The sequence below is a fragment of the Ailuropoda melanoleuca genome, chromosome 7 (assembly GCF_002007445.2).
Source record: "Ailuropoda melanoleuca isolate Jingjing chromosome 7, ASM200744v2, whole genome shotgun sequence".
NCBI lineage: Eukaryota > Metazoa > Chordata > Mammalia > Carnivora > Ursidae > Ailuropoda > Ailuropoda melanoleuca.
This window is the reverse complement of record NC_048224.1, coordinates 126330346-126345331: the sequence shown is the minus strand read 5'-3', so window position 1 is coordinate 126345331 and position 14986 is coordinate 126330346. Positions and strand designations below refer to the sequence as shown.

General features: G+C 41.9%; 1 protein-coding gene across 1 annotated transcript in view; it reads right to left on the bottom strand.

Moving 5' to 3' along the window:
- The window catches only part of DNAJC3 (DnaJ heat shock protein family (Hsp40) member C3), a 73073-nt gene extending 58476 nt beyond the window's left edge, over nt 1-14597 (bottom strand). The window contains exon 1 of the mRNA XM_002918645.4: nt 14371-14597. Coding sequence (XP_002918691.1) covers nt 14371-14452 — 82 coding nt within the window. The 5' untranslated portion in view covers nt 14453-14597. The remainder of the gene's footprint in view (nt 1-14370) is intronic.
- Between the last annotated feature and the right edge of the window lie 389 nt (nt 14598-14986).

The window sequence follows — 14986 nt, the reverse complement described above, 5'->3', positions numbered from 1 at the left end:
TTCCTCTTTTACAGTGAACATGATGTTAAGTTATTCAGGGTGCTAAACGGACACTACGGGAAAAAAAAAAATCAGAATAGTCATATCTTGGGAAGGTGGGAGAAAGGACAGGCTGGGAGGGAGCAGAAGAAAACCTTCTGGGATGATGATAATATTCTAATCTGAATAGAGGTATGGGGTGCTCTGGGATGTGCAATTATCAAAACTTAGCAAATAGATACTTAAATTATGGACAATTATACATAAATTTTACATTAACATGCATATCTTCAACAGCTTTTTTAAAAGTATTTAGGGGAATGAGTACTGGTATTATTTTGATATGTATTTTTTAAAAACAAATAATGGATGGATAGAGAAAGGCCCAAATGGATATGTGTTAAAACCAAGTATGGTCATTGTACCAATGGTAGAATCTAGGTGATAGATACAGGAACATACACTAACAAATTTTCAACTTTGTGAAATGTTTAATAATAAAATTTAGGAAAACATAAAATACAGTGTTATGATGTGGGGCATACACACACACACAGGATGCTGTAAGGACAGAGGTTAGGGCACCTAACATCTATCGTTAAATAAAATTTAAAATGTAATTTCTCAGTCACACTGGTCACAGTTTAAGTGCTGGAAAGCTGGTAATAGTACAGGAAACACTGCAAACAATACAGAACATTTCCTATCATCACAGAAAGTTCTACTGAACAACACTGAGGGGGGTTTCTTGAGGTCTCACCTGAAACCTGAAGGAAAAATGGGAATACCACCAATGTGAAAAGATCTTAACCCGGGGAAAAAACCAACATTCCAAGCACAAAGAACATCACATTTGCATGCCCAGAAGTAAGAGAATTAATGAGGCTTTCAGAGAAATTAAAATCCTACATTTCGGGTAGCTCTCCTCTCCGTCATGACTTCATTATTCTGGAGTGGGTCGCTTTAAGTGCTAGGTGAGTCTCATAAACAGCCAGAGGGGGAGAGAAACCACAAGGTATCTATCTGTTACAATAATCCAGGTGACATGATGGTGATCTGACTGTGGAGTAGCCATGGAAATAGAGGACAGATTGCTCAGAGAAATATAAGAGAGAAAAAAGACTACACATGGCTCATGGCAACTGTCCGGATGTGGAAGCCAAGAAAGAACAGGAGTCCAGGATGCCCACAGCAACCACGTGAGCAGCGATGTGCGCCTGCCATTTTAGTCACCAAAAGCAACTGAACTCTTCCTCTACTACGGCAAAGAGTGGAAAGAAATTCACTTTATCTTGCCATTTGCCATACTAAACAAAGTAGCTTTCTTGGCCTTCAGTGTTCCTAGTTTCTGTACAGTGTCTTATTTCCTTGATGGACCCCTCCACACAAGGAAGAAAGGGAAGAAGGGAGGGAGGCAAAGAGGGAAACCTTAACTTGATGGCCTCAAAAACTTAGGGTCCTGCAGAGCCCTGTTTGTTTGGGGCAACGATGTAAGACATCTAACCTTTTTAAGACTATGTGGGTAACATTTAGAGAACTTAGTTGGGAGTTTTCAACAGGCTGGGAAAGCATTAGCTTTCCCTTTTAAAATGAGAATATAGTCTCTTGCTCTGAAAATTCATTATGCAATAAAGATTCAGACACCAATTATATTCCGATAGGGAGGGAAACCTATAGTTCCACCTAATTCCATACCATACCCAAAAATATAACCTGCTTTTCATAATGAAGATTATGGAAACCAATGTATTTCATGAAACAAATGATACTGAATTATATACCAAGTGTAAAACTGTGGCCATAACAGAGATGAATAGGGTGGTCTTTTCCAAAGAGGCAATGAGGAGAATCTGCCAGGCTTCAGCCACTTAAGAGAATGCCCTAGGCAGCAGGCTCCCAGCAGTGACCGGAGGACGGCAGGCTGTTTTTGAACATTACACTGGCATCTCTGCCACATACTGAAGTCTTTACAGATACATAATATGAAGAATGGGACTGACTTCAAAGTAATCCTGAAAGGAAAATGAAAGTATAGGTGAAACTAGACCGTTCATATGTTGATAATTTTTGAAGCTGGGTGACAGTACACCGTGGTACACGATATTACTCTCCCTACTTTGGTATATTTTTAAGATTTTCCCAAATCAAGTTTTTTAAAAATTTAAATCCCTTCAGTAAAGAGAAAACTGGCTGATAAAAATCTAATACATTAAAAAACATCTGAAGTGGACCACAGGGACTAGATCAGGACAGCCAACAGGGAACACGAGCCTACCTCCCAATGTGCGCAAATTCCAGAAATGATGGAAGTTATTTAAAGAATAAATGCATAACCTTGCTAGGGGGAAAAAACACTTTAAAAGAGGAGGGCCATCAGAAAACCAGAAATTTTAGGGGAAAAAAACGAAAACAAAAAACATAGAAAGGACAGGATATGGTTAGTGGGCAAAATCACATCCAAACACCTTCCTGGGGCAAGTGTGCCACGGAGGTGGATGCAGTTCTTTGAGTGCTCCAAACTCTGATACAAGGAAGAGGAAGGGACCCAGGGATATCCCAGCCTCCGGCCAGGCAATCAGTCTTCTCCCACAGTCAGTATTCACAGATTGGCAATGAGCAATTCTGAAATTTACAAAGATGATAAAATCAATTTTTAAGAAACTAATACCAAATAAGAGAATTAAGGGGAACAAATAGGGGGAAAAAATTCTAAAAATGAATATAATTGACATTCTTACAAATTCAAAAGGATGCAGCATTCATAAAAACCAGACCAAGTATTTACGCACTTATTGCTCTTGCAGTGGATAAAAAGAGAAAACCATTTCTAAATACCCTGACAAACTGCCAGAGGAAAGGAGGGGGAGGACTTACTATAGACAAAGGGGTCAAATAAGTCTCCTGCCAGAAGATAATGTTTGAGTTAAAAGACAATGAAGCTGGGCAGGGCACAGGGATCGGGAGGATCCTGAATGACAAGTGCCTCCAGGAAGCGAAAATATGACCAGGCAAGGAGCACAAGGCAAGCGCAAAGGACTTGGGTAGGACCAAGCTCACCTTCAGGGAATCATAAGGAGGCTCCAGCATGTTAGGAAGGATAGAGGATATAAGCAAGGTAGAACACACTGGGCCTTTCAGGCCAGGGTAAGAAACTTACAGTTTATTCTAAGTTAAAAGAGAGGTCATTAGAATGTTTTATCAAGGAACTCACTCTGTGATTTACATTTTAATAAGATCCCATCAGGGCTGTGTGGCCCCTGGGTGGAAGAGATTCAAAGCAGGCCAGGACGGAAAGAAGTGTGGGGGTGTGAACTAAGGATAGCAAGTTGCATTACAGTATATGCACTCTGATTTTATGCTTTAAAAAAATTATATCTATATCGATATAATGTGTAATTTCTATATTAACTTTTTCCAGTAAAAATGTATTCATGTACTACTAATACAGTAAAAATTTATTTTTTTTAAAGATTTTTTTTTTAATTTCTTTATTCGACAGAGATAGAGACAGCCAGCGAGAGAGGGAACACAAGCAGGGGGAGTGGGAGAGGAAGAAGCAGGCTCATAGAGGAAGAGCCTGATGTGGGGCTAGATCCCATAACGCCGGGATCATGCCCTGAGCCGAAGGCAGACGCTTAACCGCTGTGCCACCCAGGCGCCCCAATACAGTAAAAATTTAATAAAGTAAACTGAGGAACATGTTAAAGATGTTCCTGATTGAATAATCACTTGCAATTGAAAACTCCTAAAGAATATCTGTAAACACTATAGACACATCATATTTTACAATTAAGCAGGCAATTAAGTCAGGAAAGAAAAGCAAAATAACCTTTTCTCGTTTCAGCAACTGTGAAGCTGGGGAGATTCCGGCAGAGATGTCATTGTCCTCCTACCCTTCGACCTTTCCCCAAAGCACCTCAATAAAATGGTTTGATCCCCCCAAAACAACAACAAAACCCTGCCTCAAACGTTTTTGTTAGACTATAGTTCAAAGGGACAACATTATGATCAGATACTGCAGAGAATATAGGTGATATAGATCCTAAAAATTTTAAACAGTATTTATCCTTTATAGAGTCTAAAATATTTATGAATGAAATGATGGCGTGTATGATAGGTTTCAAAATAATCCATGGGTGTAAATAAAATAAGATCAGTCATGAGTTAGTAATTGTTAAAGCTAGGAGATGGGTACCTAGGGGTTCATATACCATTCCCTCCTTTTGTAAATGTGTGAAATTTTCCATAATAAAATTTAATACTAACTCTCTTTAAAGGATTAGGGATGGGGATATTAAAACAGTTAAAGATAGATCATTTTCATTTCTCGAAGATAATTTCTAATATGAACTATCCATCCATAAACATTTATAGTTCCTAGTGTAAAATACAAAAATCTGTGTATCACTCCTGTTGAGAGAAACGTGTATGGAAAACATGGTAAATTACACTACAGAACGACTAAGAATCAAATACAAATGATGAAGGCACTGTATATGAACTCTGGAACAATTCAGCCTATTACATGGGGTACAAGTAATCACATGGGCATGTTGATGGGATTCTGTGTATTCACAAAATGCAGGGGGTAGGAAGGGAATAGTCTTCAAAATAGCATGAAGCTTTCAAACATTTCCCTATTACATTTTCTCAAAGGAAAGATCAGATCAACGCACTGAATAGAGGATTCCAGATTGCTTGAGGGAGGAAGAAACTGGGTATGAGATAAACTATTAGTGGAAATGCTTTCCTTATCCAACTACGAAAATGCTTCACAGAAAAGATGTAACACAGAAGGAATTAAGAACCTATTATGTGCTAGATACTTTCAGTGTCATAATTTCACTTAATTTTCACAACCATAGAAAGTAAACATCTTTCATACTCTTGTAACTCAGGAAACTGAGGCTCAAAGAAGTTACCCATCCTACTTGGAAGACTCACAGTAACCATCAAAACAAGATTCAATTCCAAAGCACAACTTTCTTTTCAACACAGCCCATGATCCTTTTCCTTATAATCCAGGGTAGGTGCTCCACAGTTACTAAGCCCTGTATCCTTCATTCATTCAACCCATCATTTAATATAACATTTTAGCAGAATGGTTTCCAACGTCCAAGGTTGATCTGAACTAAGTCTAGTGGGAGACAAGAATGCATTTGCAAAGTTTTTTGACCTGTTATACCAAGCTATTTCAAGACAGACATTCCTCACTGAGAGTCATCGTGGTTTTCTGCTTTCACAGTGCTTGGAAGGAACCAGAACTCAACCCACTGGCTCTCCACCACCTCCTCACAGTGCCCTCAGAGGACCCCTCTTGGCCACACATCACAATTATGCATTCCTCTTACAGATGTGCCAAAACTATAACAAGGAATCAAAGACACTATCAACTGCCAGATCAACCTGGAGCTCTATGCCTCCTACATCTACCTGTCCCTGTCTTACTGCTTTGACACCCATGGCGTAGCTGTGGAGAACTTTGCCAAATATTTTTTTCACCAATCTCAAGAGAGGGAACATGCTTTTGAAAATGAGGAAGCTGCAGACCAAGATGGCCAAATCCCAAATTCTTCAGGATATCAAGAAACCAAACCATGGTAACTGGGAGAGCTGGCTGAATGCAATGGAGAGTGCAAGTGTTACACTTGGAAAAAAGCATAAATCTGTCACTATTGGAACTGCACCAACTGGTCAATGACAAAAATGACCCCTATATATGTGACTTCATTGACATTCATTACCTGAATGAGCAGGTGAAATCCATCAAAGAATGGGGGCCCCCCTGAATCTGGTATGGCAGAGAATCTCTTTGATAAGCATATCCTGGGAGACAGGACAATAAGAGCTAAGCCTTAGCCATGGGGCTGACTTCCCTGGTCACCAAGTCCAGGCATGCACATTGGGGTGACCTTTAACTTTTCTCTAAATTGTACCAAAATGTCCACTTAAAGTTATTTCATTTGTACTATTCCTTCAAATAAAAGTAATTTGGTATGCCCTCCAAAAATGTTATGTCATACTGTCACCCCAAAAGTTAAATTATTCTTCAAACTAAATTTCTCTAACCTTCTAGGATTAAAAGAGGTATCCAGCATTTCTGTACCTTCTGAATAAAACCTGGATCTTTATTATGTTACAATTTTACCCAGTATAATTTCCACTTAATGTGATAAGTAAATACAACCTCCTCTAAGAAAATTTTCCATGGCCTACCCCAATCATTCAGAAAGAATTATTATTCCTTCAGTGTATCTTGGTCACATTCCCATAGCAGACTTTGCCACAGTGTAAGTGCTGTTGTGTAGGCTCCTTTCTCCCTGCAAGAGATGGTGTGCCTCCTAACTGGGATCTCCCCGCCACCTTCCTCCAAATCCAGGCCCCATGCTGCTGCCAGAGCAATCCTTCCAAAATGCACTCCTAATAAAAATTATGCAGTACTTTCACATCACTGGCTAGATTCAGTCAAAACTCCTTCAGCTCTAAAGGCAAACAAGACCCTTCCTGATCAGATCCCATGATGTGGGTCCAGCCTCATCATCCCTCACTCCTCCACCTCTTACTTTACACTCCTAGACCATAATGAACTAGTTGTACTTTCCTGAACAGACTATGTTCTCTTTGCATGTGCTGTTCCATGAAAAGATCTCTCCTACTTGCCCCTGGGAAATTTCTACTCCTCCATCAGGATTCTGCCCTCAAATGCTGGCTCCTCTGTGAGACCTCCTCTAACTACTGCAATGAGAGGGTGGGGAAAAGCCCCTTCTATGCTCCTATGACATCACCACGCTCACACGTACACGACTTCACTTTGCAATGCGCCATCTCAATATATTGACCTTCACAGTTTGCCAGCCTCTCAAAACCCCTGATACCCCAATCCAGATAAAAAGTGAGTTTGAGAGAAGAAACCATCTTTTCTTTTTTAAATCACCCAGTTCAGTACCTGCACAAAGTGGACACTAAATATTCACTGAATGAAACTATCTTCCTTCTTACTTAAAAGTATCACAAGTCATCAGAACAGAATTGATGTCTGATTTGTCTGTTTCCTCCAGCGTGGGCTCAACCACCTGAAGGTTTCCCACGCAGCTGCAGATTTGAAACAACTGTCTGCAGATTACTCAACACAACTCCCTGCTGACTGGAGTAACTTCAAGTAGGAATCCATTCAGACCCCAGAAAGTCTGTTCCTTTTTGTAGTAAAACGAATCTTTGGATGGTTTTCTAAACCACTTTTCATGAAACCAGTGAATATAAAGAGAACTAAATTTGAAGCCTGTACAAAAAGCTTATCCCTAAACAGGTGCCATGTGGAAACTTCTACTTTTGTCAGTCCTTAAATCTACCTCTCTAAATTTTCATAAATTTCTATTTTGCAAGGGTAATTATTTTATATACACTGACAGCAGCATACGATAAAATACTTAGTGTAAAAGTTAAAAATAAAAAGAATAGAATCCAAGATACGTAATAACAATTATCAAATCAAACTGATACTACCAAAGATTCAAAAAGACATTAATATGTAAAAAGAAAAAATTATTTGTAAGTTGTGGCTGTTTTTGTAGTATCTCAACCCTATTTTGAGCCATGGATACTTTTTTATTCCTTTGCCACATACTGGGATACAGTGACAAGAGCTATCTCCTACTTTCTAAGAGTCAAAGCAACCAAACATCATGCCTAACCAGCATTAAACAATAGGTTTCTCCTTAGATGAGCATAACCATAGGTCAGCAAAATATACAGGAAGTGTAAGAAAAAAGGTAGAGTAGCTAAGTCTTTTTATGAAGTTAGTATTAGAATCCACTATATTTTGACAAGCAAGAAATAAAGAATTTTAAGAAATGTAAAGCTGAGGGACACTGGGGTGGCTCAGTCTTAAGGCTAAGCATCTGCCTTCGGGTCAGGACATCATCCCAGGGTCCTGCGTTGGGCTCCTTGCTCAGCGGGGAGCCTGCTTCTCCCTATGCCTGCTGCTCCCCATGCTTGTGTGTGCTCTCTGACATATAAATAAATAGAATCATAAAAGAAAAAAAAAAGAAATGTAAAGTTGAGGGGTTAAGAATATGATGTGGTGAGAGTCACAATCAAGAGTCAAAGAACAAGAATGAAAAAGGCAGGAGCTAGCGGTCAAAGATACTAAGGTTCAAGCTAAGGCTAGGTGACATAGCAGGTAGCAAGTCCAGGGTGGTTATTCAGATTGGAGCACTGAGAACTTGAAGGACACGAGGGGCTCCTCGTTGCTCAGTAGGTAGAGTGTGCAACTCTTGATCTTGGGGTTGTGGGTTCGAGCCCCATGCTGGGTGTAGAGATCACTAAAAATAAAATCTTAAAAAAAAAAAAGTGACGGATGAGGAAAACACAAAGTTCATCCTACAAAGGCACATGAGACAAAAAAGACAAAATACTGTATGTAAAAGATCTGATCTGAATTCAAGATTCAAGCAAGATGAGGTAGAGTCTGAAAGAAGTCTCATGGCAGAAACACAGAAAAAGTGGAAATTGGCCACAGAAAGACAGAGCAAGAAGTACATTATATTAGCAATTCCACAGTCAACTAAGGACCGATGACGAAACAGTTTCAATAAAAATACTCTGAGCTGGAAATCCTAAGCATCTCTTTCCAGTCACTATGACCCAAAAAGTGGTTGAGCCAAACTGAAAGGAAGAAAAGGCTGAGTAGCTGTGTGGTATATCTGAACTAAATGTCTGCACTAAAAACCTCCTAGCTGAACTAGGAAAATAAAATCTATTGTAATCAGGTTTGCTCAATTTCACTGGACATTACTTTTCTTTGCTTCAATTAACTGTGAATGCACAAATTTTTGTTTTTTTGTTTTTAAGATTCTTTATTTATTTATTTGACAGAGAGAGAGACAGCTAGCGAGAGAGGGAACACAAGCAAGGGGAGTGGGAGAGGAAGAAGCAGGCTCCCAGAGGAGCAGGGAGCCCGATGCAGGGCTGGATCCCAGGACCCTGGGATCACGCCCTGAGCCTAAGGCAGATGCTTAACAACTGAGACACCCAGGCGCCCCATGAACGCATAAATGTTATGATGGGATCTCTTTTGAGTTTCAACTTAAGAAAATAAGTTTAGAAGAGTCCATGCAAAAAAACCAGCTTAAGGGGTGCCTCGGTGGCACAGTCGTTAAGCGTCTGCCTTCGGCTCAGGACGTGATCCCAGCGTTCTGGGATCGAGCCCCACATCAGGCTCCTCCACTGGGAGCCTGCTTCTTCCTTTCCCACTCCCCCTGCTTGTGTTCCCTCTCTCGCTGGCTGTCTCTGTCAAATAAATAAATAAATAAATAAATAAATAAATAAATAAATAAATCTTTTTAAAAAAAAAAACAGCTTAAGAGTCAACTTCCACTCATCCATTTAAACAATTTTTATTGCACATCTACTTCATGTCAATGTGTTCAGGTACAGAGACAAGAGCTTTTTCCACAAAGCTTATATTCTAGAGATAACAGATAGGAAAGAAAAATAAATGAGAAAATTCAGACACTGTGAAGTTTTATGAAATAAATTCAAAAAGGTAAACAGAGACTATTAACTGAAAAGAGAGTCCTTTTTACATAGTGTGTCAGGATAGGCCTCTCTGAAATATGGATGTTCATTTGAAGACCTCATATGAAACTTTCCAGACTGTCGGGACAGCAAGAATCAGTCAGAAATGACGTTGGTATCTGGAAGTAAGAGAAGCTGGTGTGGGGGCACCTGGATGGCTCAACTGGTTAAGCATCTAACTCTTGATTTCAGCTCAGGTCATGATCTTGGGGTTGTGAGACTGAGCCCTGCAACAGGTTCCATGCTGGGCATGAAGCCTGCTTAAGATTCTCTCGATCCTTCTCTCTCTGCCCTTCCCCACCTCACCCACACCACCCCCACTCTCTCCCTCTCTAAAAAAATAACAATAAAAATCAATTAAAGAAGTTGGTGTGGTGGGAGCCTAATGATAAGGAGAAGATTAAGACAAGAGGTTAAGTAGGAGTCAGTAAGGCTTTGCAGTTAGCAGTACAGTAATGTGTTGAAGAGAGAACTGAAGATGAGAAAGTAGAGACTATCAACAACTCTTCAAAGTCCTGCTGTCTAGAAAGGCAAAGACACAATTCAATAGCTGAAGGGATACAGGACATCAAAGAACAGTTTAGGATGGAAACACTGCAGCATGTTGGAGTGCTGATGTCAAGGATCCCACAGAGAGAGAGAAAGTGATGACACAGGAAAGAAACGGTAACTATAGGAGCAATATTTTCAGAAGATGAGAGGAAATGGAATCCAGGGCATAAGCATAGGAATTGGATTTTGCCAGGAATAGAAATGCTTTATCCATTTTAATATAAGAAAAGTAGCAGACTGGGTATGAATATTGGTAGGCTAGTGACTTTAGTGGAAGAAAGAAAAGGAAACTGTCCTGTGGTGACTTTTATTTTCTCAAAGACAAGGTCTAAAAGAATGAGGTAGAGAGGAAGGAAAGGGGGGGTTCACACTGGAGATTTAAGGAAAGAAAAAGTCTGATATGCTGATTTTCAGGAATAGACATACTAGGGAATTGTAGGAATGCTGGCAGTATTGAGTGTGCATTTGAAATTGAGATTGTGTGCTTACAATGAGACCAGTCAGCAAGGTTATCTCCATTTTTCTCCAGCCATGTTCAACTCTGAGGTACAGCAAGTTGGCCAAGTTCGGTTTCATAGGTGTAGAATTTTGCCATGTGTGTAAAACAAAAGAATACAGGGGCAAGAAAATTAAAGAGTGTTTGCAATGGAGTGACTACATGGTGGACCACTAAGTCTAAACTGAGAAAAGAGGGAAGAGTACGTGCCTGCTTCACAAAGCAGGTCTTATACCTCCAAGTGGCCTGTAAACTCAATGACAAAACCATGAGTTCTATACTATATCTCACCAGAAAACACTATAGAGTAAGCCTCTGCTGACTGATTCCCAGATTCCAGAACTCCAAATGACTCAAACTTATCAGATGTACAAAACAAAAAATAAACAATTTTTTTAAACCAGCTTTCTAATTATCTTGAAATAAATCTACAGTTGAAATGTCTTAGTTCTAAATAGCAGGTGATGCGGTTCCCATGATATTTCCATATAAACAAAGATAAACTGGTGGACATTAATCAAAGGAAAACCATGACAAAAGAAATTAAACTTAACCACAATTAATTCACTTCATATGAGAAAATAAAGCCTAATATTACTTCAGGGAATCCCATCTCCGAACAACCTGTCCCACAGAGCCAAAATTACTGCATTTCAGGCCCTTGTTCAGCAAATGCTAGCCAGTCAAGTGAACTAGAACTTCCACACTAACTATAGCCTATCACATTAAAAGAAATCTAGAAGCTATCTGACAATCTGCTAACATACTCAGTGTGTATAAAGTACAGGAAGTCATTCATTTTCCCTACTTTATTTTTTCTTTACAAATTTAAATAATGCCAGAAAATCCTAGAGAAGACAAAACGTACTTTAGGTTAGATGAATATAAAAATTATCAATCATTTATACCTAAAGATTTCCAACTATTCTTTACCCATGGCCAAATAAATGGTTTAGTCAGGTCAGTTCAGTGAAATAAAGAAAAACTGGGTCCAGGAAGCATGTTAAGGAAGAAAAAAAGATAAAAGAAGGTCTGGTTCCCAGGGTGTATTCCTACTCAAGGGGCCAAACAGAACCAACCATTAGCAAAGAATTAAAATAGCTATGTTATCTGTAACATGAGAATACTAGATACTACTAAAGTTTTCTTTCTGCTCCAAAAATTCTATCCCTAACCTAGTGCTTTGGACTTTTTTCAAAGGCCTTTTTGAAAGAGGGTGCTAAAAGATGTAATCTTTCAATTCATGAGACTATTACATAGTCTCTTCCTTTGGATCACAATTAACAGAAAAGCCTAAGGGGGAAAAAAAAAGACGAATATTTTTAAATCAGAAAAAAACTAGGCCAACTAGGCTAATTACTGGTGACCCTCTCTGTCACATGCAACTCTTGTTTTACACTCACGATTCTCATACCCTTCTCCTTCATTTCCTCTCCTTCTGAACCTCAGACCTATACCCCTCTGGAGGACTCTGAGGTTACTGAAACCAAACACAACTTATTTTGGAAAATAGGAGTTAACAGTTTGTCAATTCAGGTCAAAGGTTCTTTCTTAGGTTTATATCATCACCAAATTTAGTGTCTAGTACACGCAGACACCTAATTTTACTTCTCTATACGACTTATTAGGCCAGTGATTCTCACCAGTGATTACTTTTTAGAAAGGCGAAATTTCAGATCCCACCCAGACCTACTGAATCAGAAATGCTGAGAGGGGGACTGAGCACTCTGTTTTAAAAAGCCCTCCAGTTAAGATGGTGATACACATTCAAGTTTGAGAACCACTGTATTAAACATGCCAGGAAATCAACTCATGACCGCCAGTGGCAAACCAAAAAAAAAAATAATAATAATAATGCTGATTTTTCTCAGCTGCCGCCACTTACAAATGCTGGGGCCCACATGGTACTATCAACCACTTAATGTCTGTCTCCAACCTGCACACAAGATGAACTTTAGAGTCAAATAACAGTTTAACTTATGGTTGTTGGATTTAACAGCTCCGTGACATTATAGCTCAAGTTCCCTCATCTGTAAAGTAGAAACAGTATCACATACTTCCATGAATGAAAAGATGCCTGGCACACAGAAGACCTTTAATGAATTTAAGATCTTTTCCCTTTTTTCCCTACCACCTGTACCAAGTCCCCACTATTTCATACAGGCAATGTTCCTCAAGAAGGGCACTCTGGCACTCCTCTGAGAACTGTCACCAATGCCTTCCATACAGAAAAACTCTCTAATCAAGTTTTTCTTATGGAAAATACTATAGGAAAGAAATTAAGTACTGAGTCCCACAGAACAGCAATTTCAAAAAGGTAGTCCAAAAGCTAATAGGAAAAGCAAATCATAAGCACTTTCTAACTTAAAAAAAAAAGGCATTAGAAAGAACATAGGCAACTTTCTCTTAAGCGGTCAAAATCACTAGTAGTAACTGGATAAAATGTGACACTTGGGTGGGGTGGGGGAGTGTTAACATTAGAAAATGCAAGAGAACTGGAATACATGACCCATATTAAAGCTGTCCAGGCATGCAAAGTTCGATTGCCCATATTGTCTAGGGCAACCTAGATAAATTCTTTGTCAAATACTTTGTCCCAATGTTGTCCCGATATATGTTCTGATTTGGGGTTCAAAAAAGAATATGGGGTCACCAAGAGAACAACAACACTGCCATGAAGGAGACCTAAAATGTGGAGTGTATTACTTTTTTTTTTTTTTAAGTTGAGAACTTTGAGGGGATTTTACCATAAACAATTCCCAACTGTGGTTCCTCACTCCCTCCAAATCTAACATTAAGTCTCATATTGAAATTTGTGACCCCCTTAACTAACTAGCCCTTTTCAGGGGACTGAAAGGAGATCCGTGCATGTGACAAGTCATTATACTCGAATATTTCCTGCAGTCACCAGACTGGGAGCATTAGTTCAGTTGGCAATTTCAGCTTTAATTCCTACTGCTCCCGCGGACATCTAAGATGGGACAGCCCTCTGCTTTTGCTTTCTGTTAGAATAGTCAACAATCCAACCTGTAGGACTCAAGCGCAATTTAAGCGTTCCGTACCTTTTAAGGGGACCTTTTTTTAGAGAACTCGGAAAAGGAAAGTCAGCCCTAAGTTGAAGGACACCATGCTCTGAGTAGTAAAACCACAAACTTCGTGCCTTGCCCTCCGAGAGCTTGAATTCCAACACCGGCTCCTTAACGCACCAACCTAACAACTTCTAACCACGACACACAGTAATGCGATGGTTACTCAACTTCCAACAGTCAACACTGTCCCCTCCGCTAAACGCAGCCTGACACATTCCCCCCGCCCCCGAACTCCAAAGCGAAAGAAGCCTCCCCTTTGGCCACCTTTACTGCCTCCTCCCGCCACCACTGACCAAGTGTCCCCAGGCGCCAAGCGAGGGGTCCCAAGAGAGCCCGGGACCCGACGGGTGCTCCGGTCTCCGCGTCCCAGGACACTCCAGGAGTCGCTGGCCAGTGCGCCGCTCCCCCGCGACCCCCTTCGGCCCCGCGCCTCACTCCGAAACCGCCCGTCCCCGCCCGGTGGCCCGCCGGTCCCACCACCTCTTCCCCAGACAAACCCGGAACCGGGCGCCGGCTCCCGCCCAGGGGCGGGCTCAGGCCCAGCCGGGCCGCGCGGACTCCCCGGCTCCCGCCCAGCCGCCCGGGCCGCCTCGAGACTCGCGCGGTACGCAGACGAGGAAGCGCCGGGGGGCCTGGCCCGGGCTCCCGCTCCCCCAGCCAGGGCAGGGCAGGACTCACCTTCGTACTGCAGGTCCACCAGGACCAGCAGGAAGGGGAACACCGAGCCCAGCCGGCTGGTCACAGAGCCGGGGGCCACCATGTCCGAGGGCGCGGGCGGTAAGGAGGAGAGAGGGTGCGGGGCCCACCAGCCCCGCCGGCGCTCAGGCTGCAGCTGCGCCCGCACGCCGTCGGCTCTCGCTCAGGCCTAAGAAGCAGCTGGCGCCCAGCAGAGGAAGGCAGCGGTGGGCGGGCCCCGGGCGACGCTACGCCCCGAGCGCCGCTGCCGCCCAATCGCCTTCTTCCTGGCCGCTCTCCTACTGGGCTCGCCGGGGTCGTGGTTCCCGCTGATAGGCTGCGGGGGCCGCCGCCCCGCCCCATCTCTGATAGGACAACGTGGAGGCACGGGACGAGGCTGCGTCCGCTGGTCGTGGAGCTGTCAGGGAGCTCCAAACGGCCGTGGCCGGTCGGAGGGAGGCGGCCCCGGGCGTCTGTGTGGCGGCCGCCGAGTCCGCATGCGCAGGCCGCGGATGCCTTTTTGGGTCGCTCCTGGAGCTGTAGGTTAGCGAGGAGGAGGTTTTCCGGTGTGCTGTTAAGAGAGGAAGGTGAAGTCGCCGCGTCCGCGACGAAGGAGCCA